General features: G+C 38.5%; 1 protein-coding gene across 3 annotated transcripts in view; it reads right to left on the bottom strand.

The window, feature by feature from the left end:
• The window catches only part of LOC121908486 (contactin-associated protein-like 4), a 135,222-nt gene that overhangs the window by 75,322 nt on the left and 39,806 nt on the right, over nt 1–20,094 (bottom strand). For all 3 annotated transcript variants that reach the window (XM_042428536.1, XM_042428537.1, XM_042428538.1), the window contains exons 3-5: nt 13,634–13,827; nt 6,643–6,790; nt 1,874–2,083 (exon numbers count right to left, since the gene is read on the bottom strand). In XM_042428536.1, coding sequence (XP_042284470.1) covers nt 1,874–2,083; nt 6,643–6,790; nt 13,634–13,827 — 552 coding nt within the window. The remainder of the gene's footprint in view (nt 1–1,873; nt 2,084–6,642; nt 6,791–13,633; nt 13,828–20,094) is intronic.

Here is a 20,094-nt window from a genome sequence, read left to right as displayed (position 1 = left end):
TGTCTGTCTGTCTGTCAGCAGCGTCTTCTATCCGTAATACAGTTAAAATCAGTAAGACACACCTTGAAGAAAAGGCTGAGGTAGAGGAGAAATGTGGTTTCTGATGTGCTGCATGTACACAAGGATTTACAGAAACCAGGTCAATACGGTGCATGTAATCGCATTCCCTGATCATCCGCGTAACCTGGTTTCTCTAAATAACCTGGTTACTTAAGCGCATGTAAACACATTGACGGAAGCAGGGTTGGAAAAACATTTATGAGAAACAGATGACAGAGAGGTGGACGGGAGGAAAGATGAAAAGAAAGAGGGATGGGAAGTTTTGGGAGATGTGAAATATGTAGAGGAGGGAAAGAGATAGAGGATGTATGAAGCAGCCACATGGGATTCCTGATGAGCGGTGAGCCATATGGTGATGATTCAGCATGGCAGCCTGACAACCCCTGGTTTAACCCCGTTCACACACACACACACACACACACACACAAATAAAACTCTGTACAGACTCTAAACCATGCATCAAGTCTTGAGTCCAGCCCTAACACATGCTACAGTGAACAGTTACCATCCATCATGGCTGTAACTAGACGGAGATGCAGCAGCAGAGCGTGAGCCAAGATTTAACCCAATCAGGTGGCAGCGTGCGTGTCGGCCATCTCACCCAACCAAAACCAATCTAAAGTTATTTGAGAGGTTTATATTGTCCTCGACCTTTATACAAATGTGCTGTACCAACAAGACCATAAAGTGATTTACCGAAAAAAAAGGTCTCCTCACTGTTTGTTTAAGCTGACTAGAAAAAAGGAGAAATATCAGCAGGATAATACGAACTGAAACATCATGTCCCTCGTCAGAGGAAAAGTGTTTACCTGATACATTTTTGTTTTTACAGGAAATACCAGTGTGTATAGTGCATAAGTACTCAATAGGTAGACTTTGGTCCCCATCAGGACTGAATAACAATTTAGTCCGGACCAAGAACAGAATTTAACCGCAACCTGACCCGGACCACTTTTGAGTGACACGTTATTCAGCCGCCCAACAGTCGTCACAGTTATTAAGGTTAAAAAAAATGCATTTAAGGATGACTTGACCAGGAAATGTGCGTTAATTTTGCCCAAGAGAAGTACAAGACTATTGTTCTTGATTTGCAATGAAACAGGGGCCATAATGAAGAGTGGGGACGCAAAACGCCACTACGACACTAAACATGGCTGCTTTGAACAACACTATCCTCTAAACATGAAGAAGAACCACAAAACTGAGCCAGCTGAAGTCGTGATATGAAGAGTCCGGCAGAATAACTGTAAAATCAAACATTTTCAACAAAGAATACAGTGAAGAACTCAAACCGCAGCAGACTCATTAATGATCGCACCTTTTTATGCTCAAGTTTAAGGACTTGGTTACACAACAACGGTGTCACGTCTTCCATTAATACATTGTACTGAAATATCATCATGAAATGCACCTTTACTGGACCTTTGATGCAGTGGAAATTTATAAAGGGGCACCTCTAAGACTTGTATTTGAGTACCAATGGTATAGTGTAAACACAGATCCATTAATATTAGATTCTTGTGTTTTCAGTCGAATTTCTTTGCTAGTTTTGATGACATCTCAAAAACACGTGAATACAATTTTACTGGCATTTGTTAGGAAGGGTAAGTCATAGCCTTAGGGACAAGTGAGTAGGTTGTGGAGCAGATGCAGGAGAATTTGGGCTATTTAGTTGTGACCTCATTAGAAAATTTGGGGAAAAAATTCTGAGGACTGAGTTAGCTGCATTTAATTCCCTCTATTCTTCTGTAATTATGATGCTAGAATTTCTCCAATATAGTAGATTAAGAGTATGTGGTGTGTTGTACTGTACCTTGTCTGATCAGTAGCAGTAGCTTTCCTCTCTCCAACTCCAGACTGAGGCTGAGTCCTCCATGCCCCTCTGCATGCAGCAGTATCCCAGAATTCCTCAGGGTTTTAAACTTCAGAGAGACAACCTCTCTGGACGTGTGCTTCGGTTTGGGACTCAACCTGAACACCAGACTGCTGCTGCTGCTGCCGTCCAAACTCACCACATCAGAGGCTGAAAACAAAAAAAAAAAGAGACATCAGTCAGGATTTTGAAATCAAATACCAATGAAAAGTTTACACAGAAAGGACTTTCAGCGTTAAACAGTACAGATATACTATCCTTAAGTTGGGCATTTTAACCAAGACCAACAGATCCACCATAATCATATACAACCTGACCAGGTAGAAACATCTGTGTTTGATCTTGTGTTACTATCATGTCGAATATTAATAAGTACATAAGTCCGTCAATCATGTCCCAACATGTTCTGCCCGTTATTGTGATATTGTGGTTGCAGCAGAGAGACAGACAGACAGTGAGTGGAATCTGTATTCTGTTTATCACTTTCCATCAATAAATTCCACATTAGCGCATGTTGTTCGCTGTGGGTCTGGGCTGAGGTGAGGGTGAGGGGAGGTTAACAGTGTGTATGTGGAGTGTGGTGGATGTACAGCAAGCAGTGAAGAATAGACTGCAAATACTGAATTGTTTAAAAGAGTAACTGCCGAGTTCAGCATCAATTTCCTATCAGCAGTACAACTAATTTCTCTGACTGAATGCTTTTTAATGAACTTGGCAAGTCTTCTACTCCCTTACACCAAAGCCTCACACAATCACACAACCACTTTGCTTGCACAAATGCACTTATTGCATTGTACTGTGAATTTCTTGCTGATTGTAGAACAGCAACATGAAGCTCCAGAGCACTGAATCATCCTCTGAATGTAAAGCTAAAAAACTACTCTATATACTCTATAAAACATACTGACATATCCATCTATACACTGAAATTTCCTCTTGTGTTTCCATCCCTCCACTGCAGTCCACCAAGGTAACACTGTGCAAACACAAAGAGGGAATTCGCTACTAAAAAGACTAGCTTTTGAAGATACACACTTCAGCATTTTTACACAGAATAAAGACTGTGTTTTTCAGTCATAATGGAAAAGACGACCGATAAAACTTTGAAATGTAAATATGCGCATATGAGTATTGATTTAACACAGACTTGGAAAAAGTTGTGAACCTTTTTATCTTTTAACTTGCAAAGCCACAATTTACTGAACCAGAATTTTTAAAAAGCCTATTTTTGCATTGCTTTCTCCATAAAGAATGTTATTCCAAAAAACTATTTGCAGCGACAACATCACTTCTGGCTCAAATCACTCAGAATCAAACCATAATCTCCACAAATGTTAACTCACCACAAAAGTTTATTTTGGCTCAAACTGTCCTCATACTAACATTTAATCTGTGGTTTTTTAAAAAAAAAAAGTGTCAACTGTACTGTTGGCAAAACTTTTACAAGATCTCACAAAATATGAAATGATGATTTCAGAATATTTTCCTCCCTTTTGGGCCTCTGTAACTTTATATGTCATATATGTCATGTCATTAATGTTCATTTGTTGTATTTCGGACTTTTTTAGATACCTTGTGTGAACACCAGTGGTTGTTTTCTTTAGTAAAAAATCTAATTTAAAAAAATGACATCATATGTTGACAGCAAAAGAAAACATGGCTGTTTGAATTTCTCTTGTATTGCCACAATAACTGAGCAACACAATGCTTTGAGATGTGATGCATTTTTCACACTGTGGTAAACAGTTTGCTACTAACAGCTATATTTCACCTCCCTTCACTATATTACATTTGTTTTTCCACGCAGGATGCAGCTGTGCATGCTACATTAGTTTTCCACAAGAAACACCACAAGTCTTATCCAGCCGTCACACTGGCTGATATACATATTACACTCATATATCTACTGTGTCCTTAAACAACTTGTGAATATTTCCAAACCGCTACGGCTGTTTATCAAAATCCATCTTTTAAATGTTTCTTCTAATCTACCTTCTCTCGGAGGGAACAGCAGCATACACCGTTTTAAGGGACACTCAATGGGTTTTATCATAAATCATCTTTCCACTTGGTGAAATAATATCATGAATAACTGATGAGAGGATATTCTGGATTTCAATACAGAGGTAGGAAAGTAATTTAGATACAGAGTGGGTGTTAAGGTGACGATCACTGTGACAAACCAAGTGGCTCTAGAGGTGGCAATGTCAGTCTGTAAGTCTGCTGACACTTTGGTCCAGAGTGAAATATTCCAACAACTATTTGATGGATTGCCATGAAATATTGTAGAGACGTTCATAGTTATCAGAGGATAAATCCTACTAACTTTGGTGATCTCCTAACTTCTCCTCAACCTACCACCAGCAGGTTTTTTTTTAGCTTTTAGCGAAACATCTTGCCAAGTATTGGATGGACTTCCATGAAATCAGCTATCCATAGCCCTTCTCACACATGCAGTCTATCCCTGAAATGTTCAGGAACATTTCCTGCATGGGGTCAGGTGTGAATGGGAGCATATGGGACTGATATTCAGGGAAATCTGTACCGCCAGTTTCCCACCTCAAAGACCGAGTAACATTTTAGGAAAAATGAAAGCAGTAACATTGAAGGGACAAGCACATAAAGGGTTACATCCGTCTGGCAAAGGACACTTTCACGTGGAACGAGCGAACCAATCATAAGACTTGACGCGTGGGTGACGTACTGCGAGTTGGGCGTTGCTTGATTTTGGCTCGTCTACTTTCAACATGGCGGCCACGCTAAAATATGTTTCTGGAAACATTTGAGAAATAGGCAATGCAGGCAGTAATATAATCTCACATTTAATCAGGACTGCCTAGTTTGAAAGTTTGATCTGAGTTTCATGAGTTTTGCCTTCTTCTTCTGTTGGGTTTTATGGCAGTTGGCATCCATAAGTGTTGCATTACCGCCATCTGCTGAACTGGCCCTCACCACATCTATTCCGGCATTGCCATGGCATGTGTGAATAGTGAAAATCACAAGCGGTGCCTGAAAGGTTATGCCAGTAATTTACTGGGAACTATGTGTGAAAGATGCTCATTATTCCCCAATTCTTTCCTCTAGCACCACCAGTAGGTCAAACTTTTCACTTTTCCAGTGTAATATCTCAACATCTACTGGATGGATTGACACAAAACTGGATTGGCACATTCATGGTTGCCAGAGGATTTATCCTCAGGAGTTTGGTGATCCCCTGACTGTTCCTCTAGTGCCACCATGATGTTCACATTTGTTGTTTTACATTTAGTGACATGTCTCAATAACAATCAGATGGACTGCCATGAAATTTGATACACAAATTCATATCCCCCTCAGGATAAAGTGTAAAACTTTGAGTGATCAATTAACTTCTTCACTTCTATCTAACCTCATCTTCTGATCAAAATTTTGATTTGCCCAATAGGTTGGTTTATGGCTAAATACTTACAAAACAAATGACTTTCCCATCAGCCTCAGCTGTTCCCAAGTACAGCCTCACAGATCTACTAGCATGGCTTTGGACTCTGTCTTGTTTCAGTGTAGTAGCTGTTCAAAGCAAATGTACTTATTTTATTTTCAAAGCTTCCTATCTGACTGCAGCTTCTCAGATGAAAGGGAAATGTAAGCGCCAGAAATAATATAGTCACTAACAGCTGTGGGTTGAATTCCAAACATAAGACAGTGCATATGGAAATCATGTTTACACATGCATATACATTTTTGGATAAATGTATTTGAGAATCTATGCAAATGTGTGAAGATGTTTTTTGATATTCATGACTATGTTGTGTTTTGATGAGGCACAATAACCAATAACTGCTGCCATGTGGGCAGGATCAGGGCAGAGACACAGCAGGGAAACTACCGCTGGGAGTACAAATATGACAAACACCTGCTCTTTTAGCAGAATGTGCCGACTGCACGATTTTACCTCATACTGAAAGTTCAACTGAGTCCCGAAGAAGATGAGGAGGAGTCATACTTAGCAAAGATGTCATGCTCATCCTAAACCCTTAGGAGATAAAAGTAACCCTTTTAAAATGTATCTTACGACTGAAGTAGCAGTGACAGATTTGTTATATTCTGGATATTGGCTAAAGTAAGACAAGTGATATTTGTTCTTTTTCAGCACAATGGAGCGAGTACAGATAAAAATTGCTGTGTGACTTTGAAAAATATGTAATGTGAATAAATTAAACAATACATCTTGGTGGAAAATACAACATCTTGGTTCAGTTTCCTTGTGGTGATGCCAGGTCTGATAATGCCAATATGTTGTGTAATCTGAGAAACAAAGGAAACTGTTAACACAATATGTTGTATGTGTGTGTGTGAATGAAACAGTGAGATGCATGTTGTTACTTCATTGTTAGTAACAGAGGTGAGAGTGTAAATCAATTGTGAAATCTGAAAATATGAAAATAAAAGGCTGCCAGGGAGCGTTTGTTGCTCTTTGTCTGTATCAGTGATAAATCACACACAATTAAACTAGCTAAAAGAAGTGTGATACGTAATGAATGTTTCTTTTCTCTTCTTTTGAACCAAATTAAATGTTATATACAGATTTATTTAGTTGTATGTACTTGCATTTTTTAACCCTCCCAGCAAATTTAGTATCTCTAACTGAACAGTAGAGATTTCGGCGGGTCTTTCTGGCTGGATGGCAGCCCTGGAGAGTCCAGTCCAGGCCCATAAAAGACAAGACTTACTGTAAGGACATCCGTAGGTCTCCAGTCGGAGTCCGATCCGCCCGCTGGGATTCCAGTCAAGTGGGATGAGGCGGAGGAAACGAGCGATCGCTGGCTGCTGCAGCTTGTACTGAACCACGCTGTCTGCATTACTGTTACCTGGAAAAGACTGAAAAAACACAAGCACAATGGGAAAATGTTAATTTAGTATCTGCTTTACTGTTACCTAACTCAGAAACACATATAAACACACATATACTGTAAACATGGTAATTCAGATCTATTTCTGAAATGAATAAAAAACAAAATACCTTATATAAAACTAACCAAAGCTATGTTGGACAATTTAGTTCAACTAAATCTGTTTGTTGAATATAAATAATTTCAACCAAAACATGTATTGACAATAAAATATAATAAAATAACATAATAGCCAAAGACATTGACACAATTTGTTTGATTTCAGTCTGTCACATCGTTCTTTAGGGAACTATTCAACATCATGCATTTCAAATATATTGCTCTTTGTGAAAGGTATATCGTCACAGTCGAAAGTTGTTTTTTGTGTGTTGATTGTTTGCCAAACTTCGAGCAGGCTGGTCGTGGGGGAGAGACTAGAGGAAGAGGAGGAAAGAGTGGCGTGCTGCAGATGGCGTAACTGTTTTTGTTGAGACTGTGATGGATGCCTTGTTGTTGGCAACAGAAAGCATTCAGTGTATGTTGTGGCCTGTTAGTAGCTGGTAAAGCCATAAAGCTTAGAGGTAATTGAATCCCCTACACCAAACAACAAATCATTTTACCATGACAAAACAAACACATAAACTGAAAGAATTATTTGGAAGTGGTTGCTAGTCTTCCTGGGGTCCACACAACAACAGCGACAGTACATTTAAAATCACACTGATCAATAAAACAAGAAAAAGCCAAACAAGTCAAATATTGAGATCTGAAAATAAGTTAAAAAAACTTTGAAGAGGTAGACAATACAGTAAAAACAAAAACCAAATCGTCAAGAAAGAAACAAAAAGAAAATAAAAATAATCAGAAAGGATCAAAAACCGCAATAACTAAAAGTAACATCTGTGCATGATTCATCAGCTTTCGTTTTAGTGACGTTTTGAAAGAAAATCTACTTTTGATGTGTCTTTTGATTCCAGGCAGTTGAAGCTCTACAGAGAACCGTTCTCATATCATACAGTTTGTTTGTGGACTTAGACGAGTATTATATATCGAACTCCTACCTTTCCTTATAATACAGCGAGGTGAAAGTGATTCATAACTGAAAATGTCAACTATAAACTTAGAAAAGGTCATATTGAGTCTGGAGAAGATTTCAAAAGTTTACCATTTTGTAACTTTTCAACATTATATCAACTTGTACAAAACATTCAAATAGTGATTTTTGTCTTTAAAATACTTTATTCTTTGTCCAATGATTTTTCTATACTGACTCAATGACCAAAACATCGAAGATAAATGCTTTTATAACATCAGAGGTGAAGGATACTTGATACTTGATGATGTAACTTCATGATTTAATCCACTTCATAAAGTGCATTTCATCCTGCCTGCAGATCTATTCGTCCTCTGATCACAGGATTTGATTCTCTTGGCAGAGCATCTCTATAGATACTTGGTTTCAGTATTGAGGTCAGTAGAATTTAATAAAAAAAGAGTTGATTTTATTTCGATGTGTGGTACTGAAGGTGCAGTTCACTGCATTCATAGAGTCTGTTTTTGATGAACAGATGGAGAATGAAAGACTTGAACCCCTTTTAACTGTAGTTTAACACCTTTTCTGGTCCGGCTCTGTGGAGATTATGCTCATTAACTTGCTTTGTGCTAAAATCTTCCTGTAAAATTTGGAGTAAGAACAGAGAATTGATTGTCTGCTTCCTTCTGACTCTGGGCTGAATCTGTGTATCTCTTTTCATCTCTCCCATCTGGCAATCTATCCTAATTACATCCCTTTCTTGAAGTTGACATGCAGGTTAAGTGGCTCTCCCGCTGCTGAATAAAAGCTTAGACACATAATTAACTTATTAATTCTTCTGTAATCACAAGAGAGTGGAGTTGGATCTCCTCATATAATTGTTTTTAATTGAAAGGGGTGGAAAGTGTCGAATGACAACCTTGTAACGCCACTTTTGGTGAATTTTCTTGTTTAAATTGTAAGTAGACAGTTTACATAGTTGCCTGTGGGCTGATGACTTTTATCTCATTTTAGCATTAGAAACATTTAAAAAAAAAAAAAAAACTCATTAGAAGCTAAATTGCCTAATTTCACAGCAAACTCTTCTCCAGTATATCATGCTTGCATGCATGTGCAACCCTTTCTCCTAGAAATTATGTTTAAATTTGACTAAATTGCAACTGCAAATACGTATTACTGGAAACATAATGCTGGCTGAATTACGATTTATTTTAACATAATGAGAAAATGCTGTTAATTCCCACATTTGGCAAGTTGCAAAAATGTTGATACTGAACATATGAGTGAAATGTTCAGTGACAACGTAGCTCTTTTTCTTTTTTTCTCAGGATGTGAACCCAAGTCTGTGGAGCTACAGTCCTGCATCTTGTACACCCACCAGCCATCCATTCATTCAAAAATCAGGATCCAGACAGTGATCATGCTTGCCAACGCAGCATAGTAACTGGGAAAACAATTAAATAGTATATAAACAGAATTTCTAGGAGACAGTTTTGGCATATGAGACTAACAACTTTAGTCATAAATTAAACTTAGTTAAGCTTAAGTCTATTCAGGAAAACAATAAAGGCAAAACAACATTGTTTACTGTCTTCCAAAATCAGAAAAATGATTAATATGACACTTTTCTGATATGATCAGGTTTAGGCAACTAAAACTGCTTGGTTAAGGTTTTGAGAAATATCATGGTAAATAAGGTGGGTAGGGTGCACAGGTACAGGTGCCTGACAAAAACAGCATACTAAGGAAATTGGGAAGTAGCAAAAAAGTGAATTTTGCAAGCTCCCAAAATGTTTGATTTATCTTTGTCAGGCAAACATCCATCTGAACACAAAGCATATATATACACAGACAACAAATGACAGCTTCACCTGTAATTAGATCACATGATACGAAATAATTCCCATAATAGGGAAAGTTTGTGGCCATTGTTAAAAGAAGCTAGCATTGACTGTTGGTTGGTAAACAGAAGTTGTTTTAAGTTTTTGTATCTTTGCATATGTGGCTGTGTGACACAGTTACTGTGAAACACCAAAAAAAATAAGACACTGAGCTTGTCGTTTGCTCAAACACTGAGCCAACTAGCAGCTCCTTCGACTCAACAAATGACATTGAGGAGAGGACAGAATCTCATTTACTTTTAGGGAGATGCTTCAACAGCCGCCTTTGACAGGCAGTGAGAGGGAGAGTGAAAGAGACATGGAGAGAGAGATTAACTGTGAATGTAAAAGACAGAAAAGGAGTAAGGAATAAAGAGAAGGGATGAGATAAAGGAAAGAGCATCAAAGGGAAACGACAGACGAACAAAAAAAGTGGAAAGAAAATCACATAGTGAGAAGAAAGAGGTAGAAAAGCAGTGCAGAAAGAAAATGAGAGGAGGAAATAAAGAGGGGGAAAGGAAATGTGAGAAGTAAAAGTTAAAAGAGCTTGCTTCTCATCCTCAGCCCTCCAGCAGCGAGGAAACAAACACATAAAGAGGAGAAAGACAATAAATAAAAGATGGATCGCAATATCTCCGTGAACACACAGGCTTGTGACGAAAGATAGAAAAAAAAGAAGATGGACTGAGAGAAAAGAGGAAAAGGAGAAAAAACGTATATTGTCTCTCTGGTCTTCAGCCCAGTAGTGGTTGATCTAACAGCTCTGCCATCAACTTTCTCCTCTGACAGACTCTCTAAGCCTAGCTGACTAATACACAGAAGTTCAGAAACACTTTGAAATGTGACTGCAGTTTTTGTAGAGTGTCAGATCAACATGTTTGAAGCTGTGAGAAGCTGTGAGAAGCTGTGAGAAGCTGTTCTTGGCGCTCTCAGAGAAGAACCTCAGTGCTGAGATTAGCTGGATTCTCTCCATATGAAGAAATTGCTTTGCCTGAACTTCTAATCAAAAGCTCCTCTCTGCAGCACTGTAACAAATCTGCATTCACTCTTCGTAAGCGTCCATACTTTCAGAGGGAAAACATTTCCTTTTTTTTCCCATGTTTGTTGCATTATTTGATTTGGTATTAGACTCACAAGGTCACAAGGACATAAAGGTAAAAAACTCAAACATATTTGAACTGGCTCACTGTGATGACAAGATCAATACTACTTAGCATTCAAGTGGCTGTATGTTGAACAATGTACTGTCACCACAGTGGGACAAATATAAGTCTAACATGACACTTGTGCGAGGGGAAAACACTGAGGGGAGGTGCTGTGTCTTGGATGCGATGCCTCACTGCCTCTGCTGTCCATCCGACTGATTTTTTCATTAATCAATCTTACAAACACCGGCTGAGCTTTTTCAAAGCCGGGCTCAGGTGTGCCATGAATCTGCCATGTTTTACTGACGATTGGTGGTGGAAAGAGTATAGTGATGCCCTACTAATGTAGAACCACTATTATTAAACTGATCATCAAGAATCAATCTACTACAGATATTCCTCGAAAAACTCTACTGCAGCTTAAAACATACTTAGAGTAAATGTTACTGAGTTAGTTTACAGAGAGGAGAAGACTGCTCAGCCTAGATTCTTCTCACTGGGAAAATGACAGTAAATCCAATAGAAATCACATTTAATCATCCTTCTTGTGATTTTTTGTATGTCAACATGTGTTTTTAAATGTTATTAATAAATATTTTTTAATAGTTTTGTATAATTAGAATGGAGAAAAAAGGGTCTTTGGAGAAATATCAGAAATGCTCCTCGTCTCAGCCAGTTATCCATTTGTTTGATTGACATCAGCTGGCAGGCTAGCAGTGCTACAACATACTGAACGGAGACAAAGTAAACAAACTACTGTCGCTGTAAGTCATGGACAGACAGTATGTTGCTGCTAGGGATTTTGAAGAGCAACGACCAAACCAGTATCTGACCAGACCAAAGTAACAAATTTGCAGGTATGTTTTCATGCTGTTTAACGATAGCTTATTAGGTATTTAGCCTGCTAACTGACATTAGCGGTGCACTTTTCCACAGTGAATATTTGTTTGGTGGCTCATTCAACAAGCTAAGGTGCAGGACAGGACTTGTGTTCATGTTTGTCAGTTAAGAAGGAGACTTTAGCAGGGAAGCTAATATAGGTTGTTGTGTTGTGTAGCAGGATGCAGTCAGGCTCAGTGTGACCGTCTGCTCTGCCTATGATAGAACGACACCTTCCTGTTTTATGCAAAGATTTGATTTGCTGTATGGAAATAAGGACTCCAGCTATGTAAATAGATGATGGAACGGTATTTAACCAAAATAATGTAAAACTAGCAGGCACAATCATGAAATCAAAGAATTTAAAATATAATTTTCTCCCTTTTGGTTTGTGATTTTTTTCTCAAAGGAGAACACAGGACAAGTGATTTACAGAGCAGATAGGTATGCTGTAGTAGATATAAAAGGCAATTTAATTTCAGTTGGACTTAAACTATTCTCATAGCCTTTGGTTTGGCCTGAAAAGTGGTCAACTTTTAGCCTACTTGAGGTGCTACATCCTCAGGTGAAGAGATGACTTAAGTCAAGAGTTTGCTGCCTGTCGAAAGGTTGAAGGTGCACACAAATACTTTGCATTCATGTCTGAGGAGTCAGTAGATAAAACTTGTGAAAATGGAAGTTGTAAACCTAAATTTAAGGCTACCGTAATAACTGATTTACATGCATGATTTTTAATTATGCTAATATACATCTCTGTCTTTACATTATCTATAATTTTGATAAAACCTAATAACTACATATATTGCAGAATACAGTATGTTTTTAATAACTGAATAATTTATGATGTATGGATTTACAAGCGAATTACAAAGTGATCACAATGATTATGATGATTCCTTGTAAAAAAAAATGTAACAGCTTTAACAAGTACAGTTGCTGAATTATCAAAGATAAAAACTGTCACAGCTCCACAACAAGTGACTAAGTGGATGTTGAGTTGAAAGGTTGTTTTTTTTTTGCCAACTGCTTTTTCCAAAGTGAAGAATGATCTGCCAATCTCACATTTTCAGCCAACATGGACAAGAGAATGCGAAGTCTGCTGATGAAGATACAATCGAAGGCTCCTAACAAGCAAGTGTGGACCTTGAGTTTAGATTATTTTGATAACTGTGTCACACTTGTTTACCACCTATTTTTGTGTAACATCTGTCAAAAATGGGCACTGATAGTGACAGATAAAGCTGAAATCAATGTGTTTAACATCTCTTTAAACAACAAAAGATAAAGACTGACCTAAAAGACAAGAAAATTGAAGTATAGACAAAAAATATGACCTTAATCTTAGCTGACATCCCCCTTGTCTCAACCAGCAAAGTGTTGCTTGACTGCTTCTCTGTCCATTATCAGCAGCTAAAGTGTTTGGCAACAAGTCTGCACAGTCAGCAGAGCTCCTTCAAAGGTTCATCCATTACAAATGAAGAGATATACTCATGATGACTGAGTTTATCTGCACAGAATAGATCAAGCCACATAGACAAGCACTGCTCGACACTACATCACTTCATATGAATTAAAACAGGGTGGGATATGAAGTTTATTGATCCCAGGGGGGAGATGGAGTCGTTGCAAGAGCAAACACCAAAATAAAGTCAGCTGTATGAAGAGATGAGGGTTACAGAAATAATGTAACTGCTGTTAATTACAGTAAAGTGAAATGTGACTGTAATGACAGTGATTTTTTAGATGCTGATTATTACATTAACCTCACTTTTACACTGTTTTAACGGTATTGTTTACTCTGGTGTATACAGCCTTATATTTTCTCTGTGGTGATGCAGTTTGTACACTGCACTGTTTTGATGGACGGTGATCTGTTAACTCCAGTATGGACTCACCCCTATACTGTCCTCCTGCCAGTACTGTTTCCAGTTGTGTCCCGTGTCGCTGAACATCAGCAGGTACGACGTCAGCCAATCAGAGCTGCCGTAGCGACCCTGCGTCGCGACAGCTGTGATCTTGGTCCGCTCACCCAGGTCGACCTCCAACCATTGATACCTGTCTGAGGTGAGAGGAGACCAACCTCCAGCTCCTGTATAGAGAGAGAGAGAGAGAGAGAGAGAGAGAGAGAGAGAGAGAGAGAGAAAGCAGCATACATGAGTGATTTATTACATTTCCATCTGTCTGGGAGGAGATGAAATAAGCTTTGGTAGATGCTGAAAAATGAATTGCATTGCTTGACCTTTCATTCTGAACTGAAATCACACTTTTCTGTTATGAAAGCAGAATGAAGAAAATTGATTGAACCATAGCAAGCGTCTTTAAATCCATTCTGAAGCTATAATGGGATATAAATCACACTTCAGGAACTTTCCCGGAGAATTTAAATAACACAAATTGCTTTGTGACTTGCAGTGGCATTAGGAATTTGTGTGTTTTCATATCTCACTGAGATACTTATGAAATGAAAAAGATGAGAATGAAAATGCAAAAACAATCAATGCAGTCAAATACAATAATCGCTTTCAGTTTTCAAAGCAACACAACAGTTGTTACTATGACATGGTTAGTACACCATTACTGCTGTGCGTCTTTTAAACACCTGCAAATTAACTTGTGTGTCAAGGGGGATCAATACTGAAATGCAAAACAACAAATTGATGACAAAACAGAACAAAATATTCAAACATGCCCTATCTCATAGTAAGAAATAATTAAAACCCTTCCCATACCTGTACTGTACCAACTCACACCAAAAAATATAACTTATTGTTTAAGTTAATATGCAGCTTTATTGATGAGAAGAGTCTATGTGTTCTTAATGGAGGTCAAAGGAGGATCGTCAGCTGCTGTTTAACACCTCTGAGTTCGCCTACTGCACATTCATACTAATGCACTTCAGTAGAAACAGGAGCAAAGTGCATAAGATGGGAATAAAAGTGTTAAATATTCTGTTCATCCCAATAAAATATTGTAGCATGTTTGTATTGACTCTGTTTTTCTGTCCTGTAATCCTGCTGTAACAGACTTCTCTATGTTTGCTATGTGTATATGGCTACATATCATTTATTGAGCTACCCGGGTCAGACCAGGACGTCAGTTGGACCACTCAAGGATATACAATATATTAATATGTTCTAGACATTTATGATGTATAAAGCTGCACACTGTGTACATAAATCTATAGTTAAAAAAAGGGCCTGTTGATGATTGCAACAACATATTTCAAAGTCGCTGGAATGCCCAGGGAGGACATCTGGGTGACCACCAACAAAACATTGGTCCAACTCTCATTTTGGCAGTATTTTTGAAAAATTTCCAGACTTCTTGAGGCAATGTTCAAGGTTATAGAAGCTCACGATGTCTGCTGGGTTCAGACAAAGAGGCAACCGCTGAGAGAGGATGACAGTGTGTGTGTGTTTGTGTGTGTTTGTGTGTGTATGTGTGAGAGAGAGCATACACGCTGCTTACATTACATGTTGCCTGTTTTATATGTGGGGCGTGCTGACAGAGGTCTGTCTGGGTAGATAAACCAGGGTTGATCGAATGGGCTGCTACATAGTAATGACGCTTCAGATGCTGAAAAGACATGTGGTGTGTGTGTACGCATGTGTGTGTGTGTGTGTGTGTGTGTTTGTGTGTGTGTGTGTGTAAGAGAGAGGAAATGCTTTGTCAGGCCAAAACGACGCCTCAGAGCTCAAACACCAGATGGACAGATTCTGAAGGAGGAGGCTGCTGACCGGTTTCCCACTGGGCACACACACACAAACACACACATACACACACACACACACACACACACACACACACACACATACACACACACACACACACACACACACACACACACAGAGCAAGTGTCAGAGAGCTCTATAAAGAACAAAAACACCAAAACCCATCTTAAACGCCACTTGACTTTTGGAAAGACAACACAATTTTCTGCTCTGTCTCTCAACGGCACTGAGGCAATATTCTGTCCACCAGCTACATTACAAGCAGTAAGTCATGTCCTCAGGTTTATAGCTATTCTCCTCTGTATATATACAATAACAGTGGAGGGACTGAAAACAACGCTTAAAAACTGGAGGTTGCTGTTGGCACTCAAACTACATAAAATCAAACCTCACTTTCTTCTCTCAGCACAGCTTCAATAGTTTTGTCTTCATTACCTCGAACACTTGCAGATTAAGCTATCTTCACAACACTGTCATAAAATTTGCAGTGGATACAGTATTCGTAGTTTCCTGAGGATCATTTGATAATCGCTTATCTTTCGATTTTGATCGTATCGCATCTATCCCGAGGTCTTTGCATTGGCTAGCAATACAATCAAAATCCTTCTCTTGACCTTCAAATCCTAAACCGGATTGTCTTCCTCTTACATCTCCAGTCTTATTACTCCGTATACTCCATCATGCCCTTTATATTCTCTTTATGCAGGTTATTTAATGGGTCATCTATGTAACAAAAAAATCTTTTTGCCCAATGAGCTCCTTTTCTTTGGAATAAACGTCCACTGCGTATTTGGAAGGCAGGCTCTGTTGAAATATTCAAATACAGAGTGAAAACACATCTTTTCTCTCCAGCCTAGTTTCACTTGCTGGAAAAAGCAAATCATCAGCTGTAAACACAGGCTCTTCTGGTCTGCATGCTGTAAATCATTTTGTCTGATTTCATGGGGAATCTGACCCGGTGGCAGGCATTTAGAATAACTATATAGAAAAAGCCAATCTTCTCGCTGGTGGTGTCTTTTGCTTATGTAGGTCATATAGAAGCATCATGAGACTGTTTCATAACCACTTAAAAGTTCCTTGTAGTAACTTTAAATAAAGTTGAAGTTGACTAGCATCTCTGTTACATCAAAATTTGATCCTTTTTGCATAAAGTAATGTAAGAATTAGGCGTGCAACTAACAATGATTTCCTGTTCTTCTTTGGTTGATGATTAATGATGATCAATTAACTGCTCAGACAGTTGTGAAAAATATCCCATTACAGTTTCCCAGAACCTATTGTGATGACTTCAAATTGTATTTTTTGTGGCACGAACAGTTTAAAAATCAAAGATCTTCATTTTTTTGTAATATAAAACAGAGCAAAAAAACTGGAACCAGCAAATGTTTAGCATTGGTGCTTGATACATAACTAATCAATTATTAAAATGGCTGGTGATCAATTTTCTGTTGATCATCTTATTGATTAATCTACTTACTGTTTCAGCACATTTTTTTCCAGAATATTTGCAGTAGATAATCATGTTTCCCAGAGGATAAGGATACAAAAATATCAAAAATAATGTGTCATTTGTGATGAAATTTACTGAGCACATGCATGCTATCCTTCCTTTTCATGCCAAAATATCAACTTTGCACACAAAGAAATAAACAGAAAGCTTTATCATATAATCTAACCAGCAGATAGCTATTAAATATGCAAAACACATCCATGCTCCCAAGGTTGATTTCATTTGAAGACTTGATGACTTTTAATGACTCTGTCTGGTGCCTCCATTTATGGATTGACAAACAAATAAAGAAGGCGACAAACGTCATTTCATCATTTAGTCTCTACTGACAGTCTTCTTGGATTGTTTCTTGAAATGGCTAATTGTGATGACTAAGGTCTATCTGAAAGCCTCATTTATGTGATGACCTTGTACTAGCTGTATATTACAGAAAAACAGGAGGAACTTCAACAGCTTTTGTAACAAAAGGACTCTGAACAATGTCTGGTGGCAGGCAGAGGAGAAAATCTCAGCAGTGAAAATGAATCAGTGTCGGTCTGGTGGAGTCTGATCTTTAAAGAGCTAAAGGCCAAAGCTAATAAGCACTTGACTAACAGACGTGTCCAGTGACAGCAGATTAGAATAAAGCAGACACTCTGACCTTTACTCATGAATATTTGACTGGAGAGGAAAAGAGAAAGAGATCAGAGGGAAATGACTCAGAGACCAAGAAGCGTTACAAAGATTTACTGTGTCCAGCCCGTCGATATAAGTGAAACTAATATAATTGAGGTGAACTGATGGCTGATGGTTTGAACACTTTTAGTCACAACTGTCACTTCAAATCAAAGACAGCTCCCTGATTTCTTTTCCTCTGTGTCTCTCATGGTGCCACACGGAGAAAAGTACAGGTTAATGGAGGTCAGAGGTGTGACATCACTGCTCTGATGGCCAAACAGAGGATGAAATTATCAATCGAGCTTCGGGAACAGTGAGAGCCGGTCGCAGTGGGTAATGTGATAATGTAAAACCAGCAAGCTACAAACTGAAACTGTGGAAAACAGCATATGCCACGTTATATATGTGATATTTTGTTCAGAAGTAAAGTTAAAAGCAATTTACACGTCTCCTCATTGCTGTGCATGATGATTCAAACTGTGTCATATATAAATAGTCAGTATGTTTCAACTAAAGGGCTTGTTGCCCTCTCATTCATATGAATGGGGCCAGAGCGTTAACGTCATCCGGCAATAAAGCTGAAGCTGGTTCAACTTTTGCTGCAACACAACATGTCATCATCCAGCCAATCACATACATGTAAGTGTGCATTCCTGATGGATACTATGTAACATGAACGCTGTGTTCCTGCTGTTTACCTCACAATCGTCGCAACGGAAGGTAAAATAATGGCTACTGCTGCAATAACTTTCCAGAGTTATAAAATCCTGTTTGTCATGATCATAAAATCTGCAGCTCAGCAGCTTGGTAATGACTGCTGGTCAACATAGTATTTATGATCCGCAATCAAAATTAATGCCTGTTCAGTTACCTGACAACAGAAACAGAAAATATGTAAATCAGAGCTATATTGTGACCTCGGCTGCATTAACGGCATAGGTGGTCACAAAGTGAGCCATCTTAGCTGTCAATCGTGCATGGTTTAGCAATCTGTGTGCACAGGTTTACCAATCTATTCCCACAGGTTATTAATCTGGGCTATGTAATAGAGGAAGGTGAAGGGACAGTAAGACAGTAAGGAAAACACAAGAGAGGTGGAAAAGAAACTGAGACAGACAATTTGAGAAACAGACAGGAAGTAGGACGGAGAGACAGGCAAAGGGATAGAAAGGCAGCTGGAAGGACGTGTAACAGGCAGGCTGTTATAAGTGTCAGGTCCAGAATGAGCACTGGTCATTTGCATGAGAATATAAAGTCTGGAGGGTAATTTCAGCAGCCTGATAGCATGTCAGTCGGACAGAGTCCAACAGGAAACTAATGGACTTAGTGCAGCAGTGACAGCAGCAGCAGGGTGGGGAACACTGCAGGTTCTCTGCAGGTGAAGGAGGACAGATTTTTACTTTTCCAAATGCCACACTGCAAAACTGGCAACTCACAAAAGCCATAATATCTTATTTTAGAATGATTTAACCTTACTTCTTCTTATCCAAGATAAATAATCTTGTCAAGCATGATTTGCATTACAGATTATTATACCTGTATATATAATAAGGTAACTAGTCTTGATTTGACTTAGTAAGATATTCAATCCAGGTGGAACTGACAAAAACTAAGTCTGTAAATCTGAAAATAAGTCTGGATTGTATGGAATCAGACTAATCTGAAAACTAGCATAACTAAAAACAACATCTCAAGTAGGTTTGTTTATGAATTTGAAGGCAATGTCATCACTGGATAAAAGAGAAAATAGTAGTATTTTTTTAACCTTGACCTTGACCCTGACTATGGCACATTCTAACTTTACTCTCACCAAAACATGAGCAGGATGCAGCAGGAGCCTCATAAACCAGTCTGACCAAAAGTAAACAAAGAAATTAGCCCTGGTATTAGCTACTGTAGCTAACTGGATAGGGATCTACATACATCCAGGACAAGTTACCGGCTAATCAAGCTAGCTGTGGTTGGTTTACATGTGTAAGGCTGTGGGTCGCTGTGAATTTAGCAATTATACATGCAGGAGACATAGAAGCTAATGACAGAAGATGTTTTGTGCCTGCAAGTTTTGGAAATGCAAGAATAAAATGTCAAATTGTGGAGTTTGCTGTTGTCACATTTGTCTGGTCAAAATTATAAGAGACTAGACTAGTGTTGAGAAAAATGACACTGGATTTTAGAAATGTCTGTCCTAAATAACTTTTTTATTATCTATGTGAGAATAGATTGCTTTTGGAAAAACAGTCTGTTGAGATTTGAGTGCTACTGTTGTGGAACTTTCTGGAAGCCCTGAAGGACGACTGAATATGGAGATCAATACCTGACTATTTGGCCGTTCTCGCACAGTCAGTCTCAACTTACAGGCTCCTATTAAAATTCCACCTTCAAATCTCACTCTTTGGGAAAATGATTACTGTGACACAATAATTATTTTCAAGTCTATTTCAACGTAATTGCAGTACTG

This window comes from Thunnus maccoyii, chromosome 12, assembly GCF_910596095.1.
Source record: "Thunnus maccoyii chromosome 12, fThuMac1.1, whole genome shotgun sequence".
NCBI classification, from domain to species: Eukaryota; Metazoa; Chordata; class Actinopteri; order Scombriformes; family Scombridae; genus Thunnus; species Thunnus maccoyii.
Note: the sequence above shows the minus strand (reverse complement) of the source record. Positions and strands in the feature narration are given on the sequence as shown.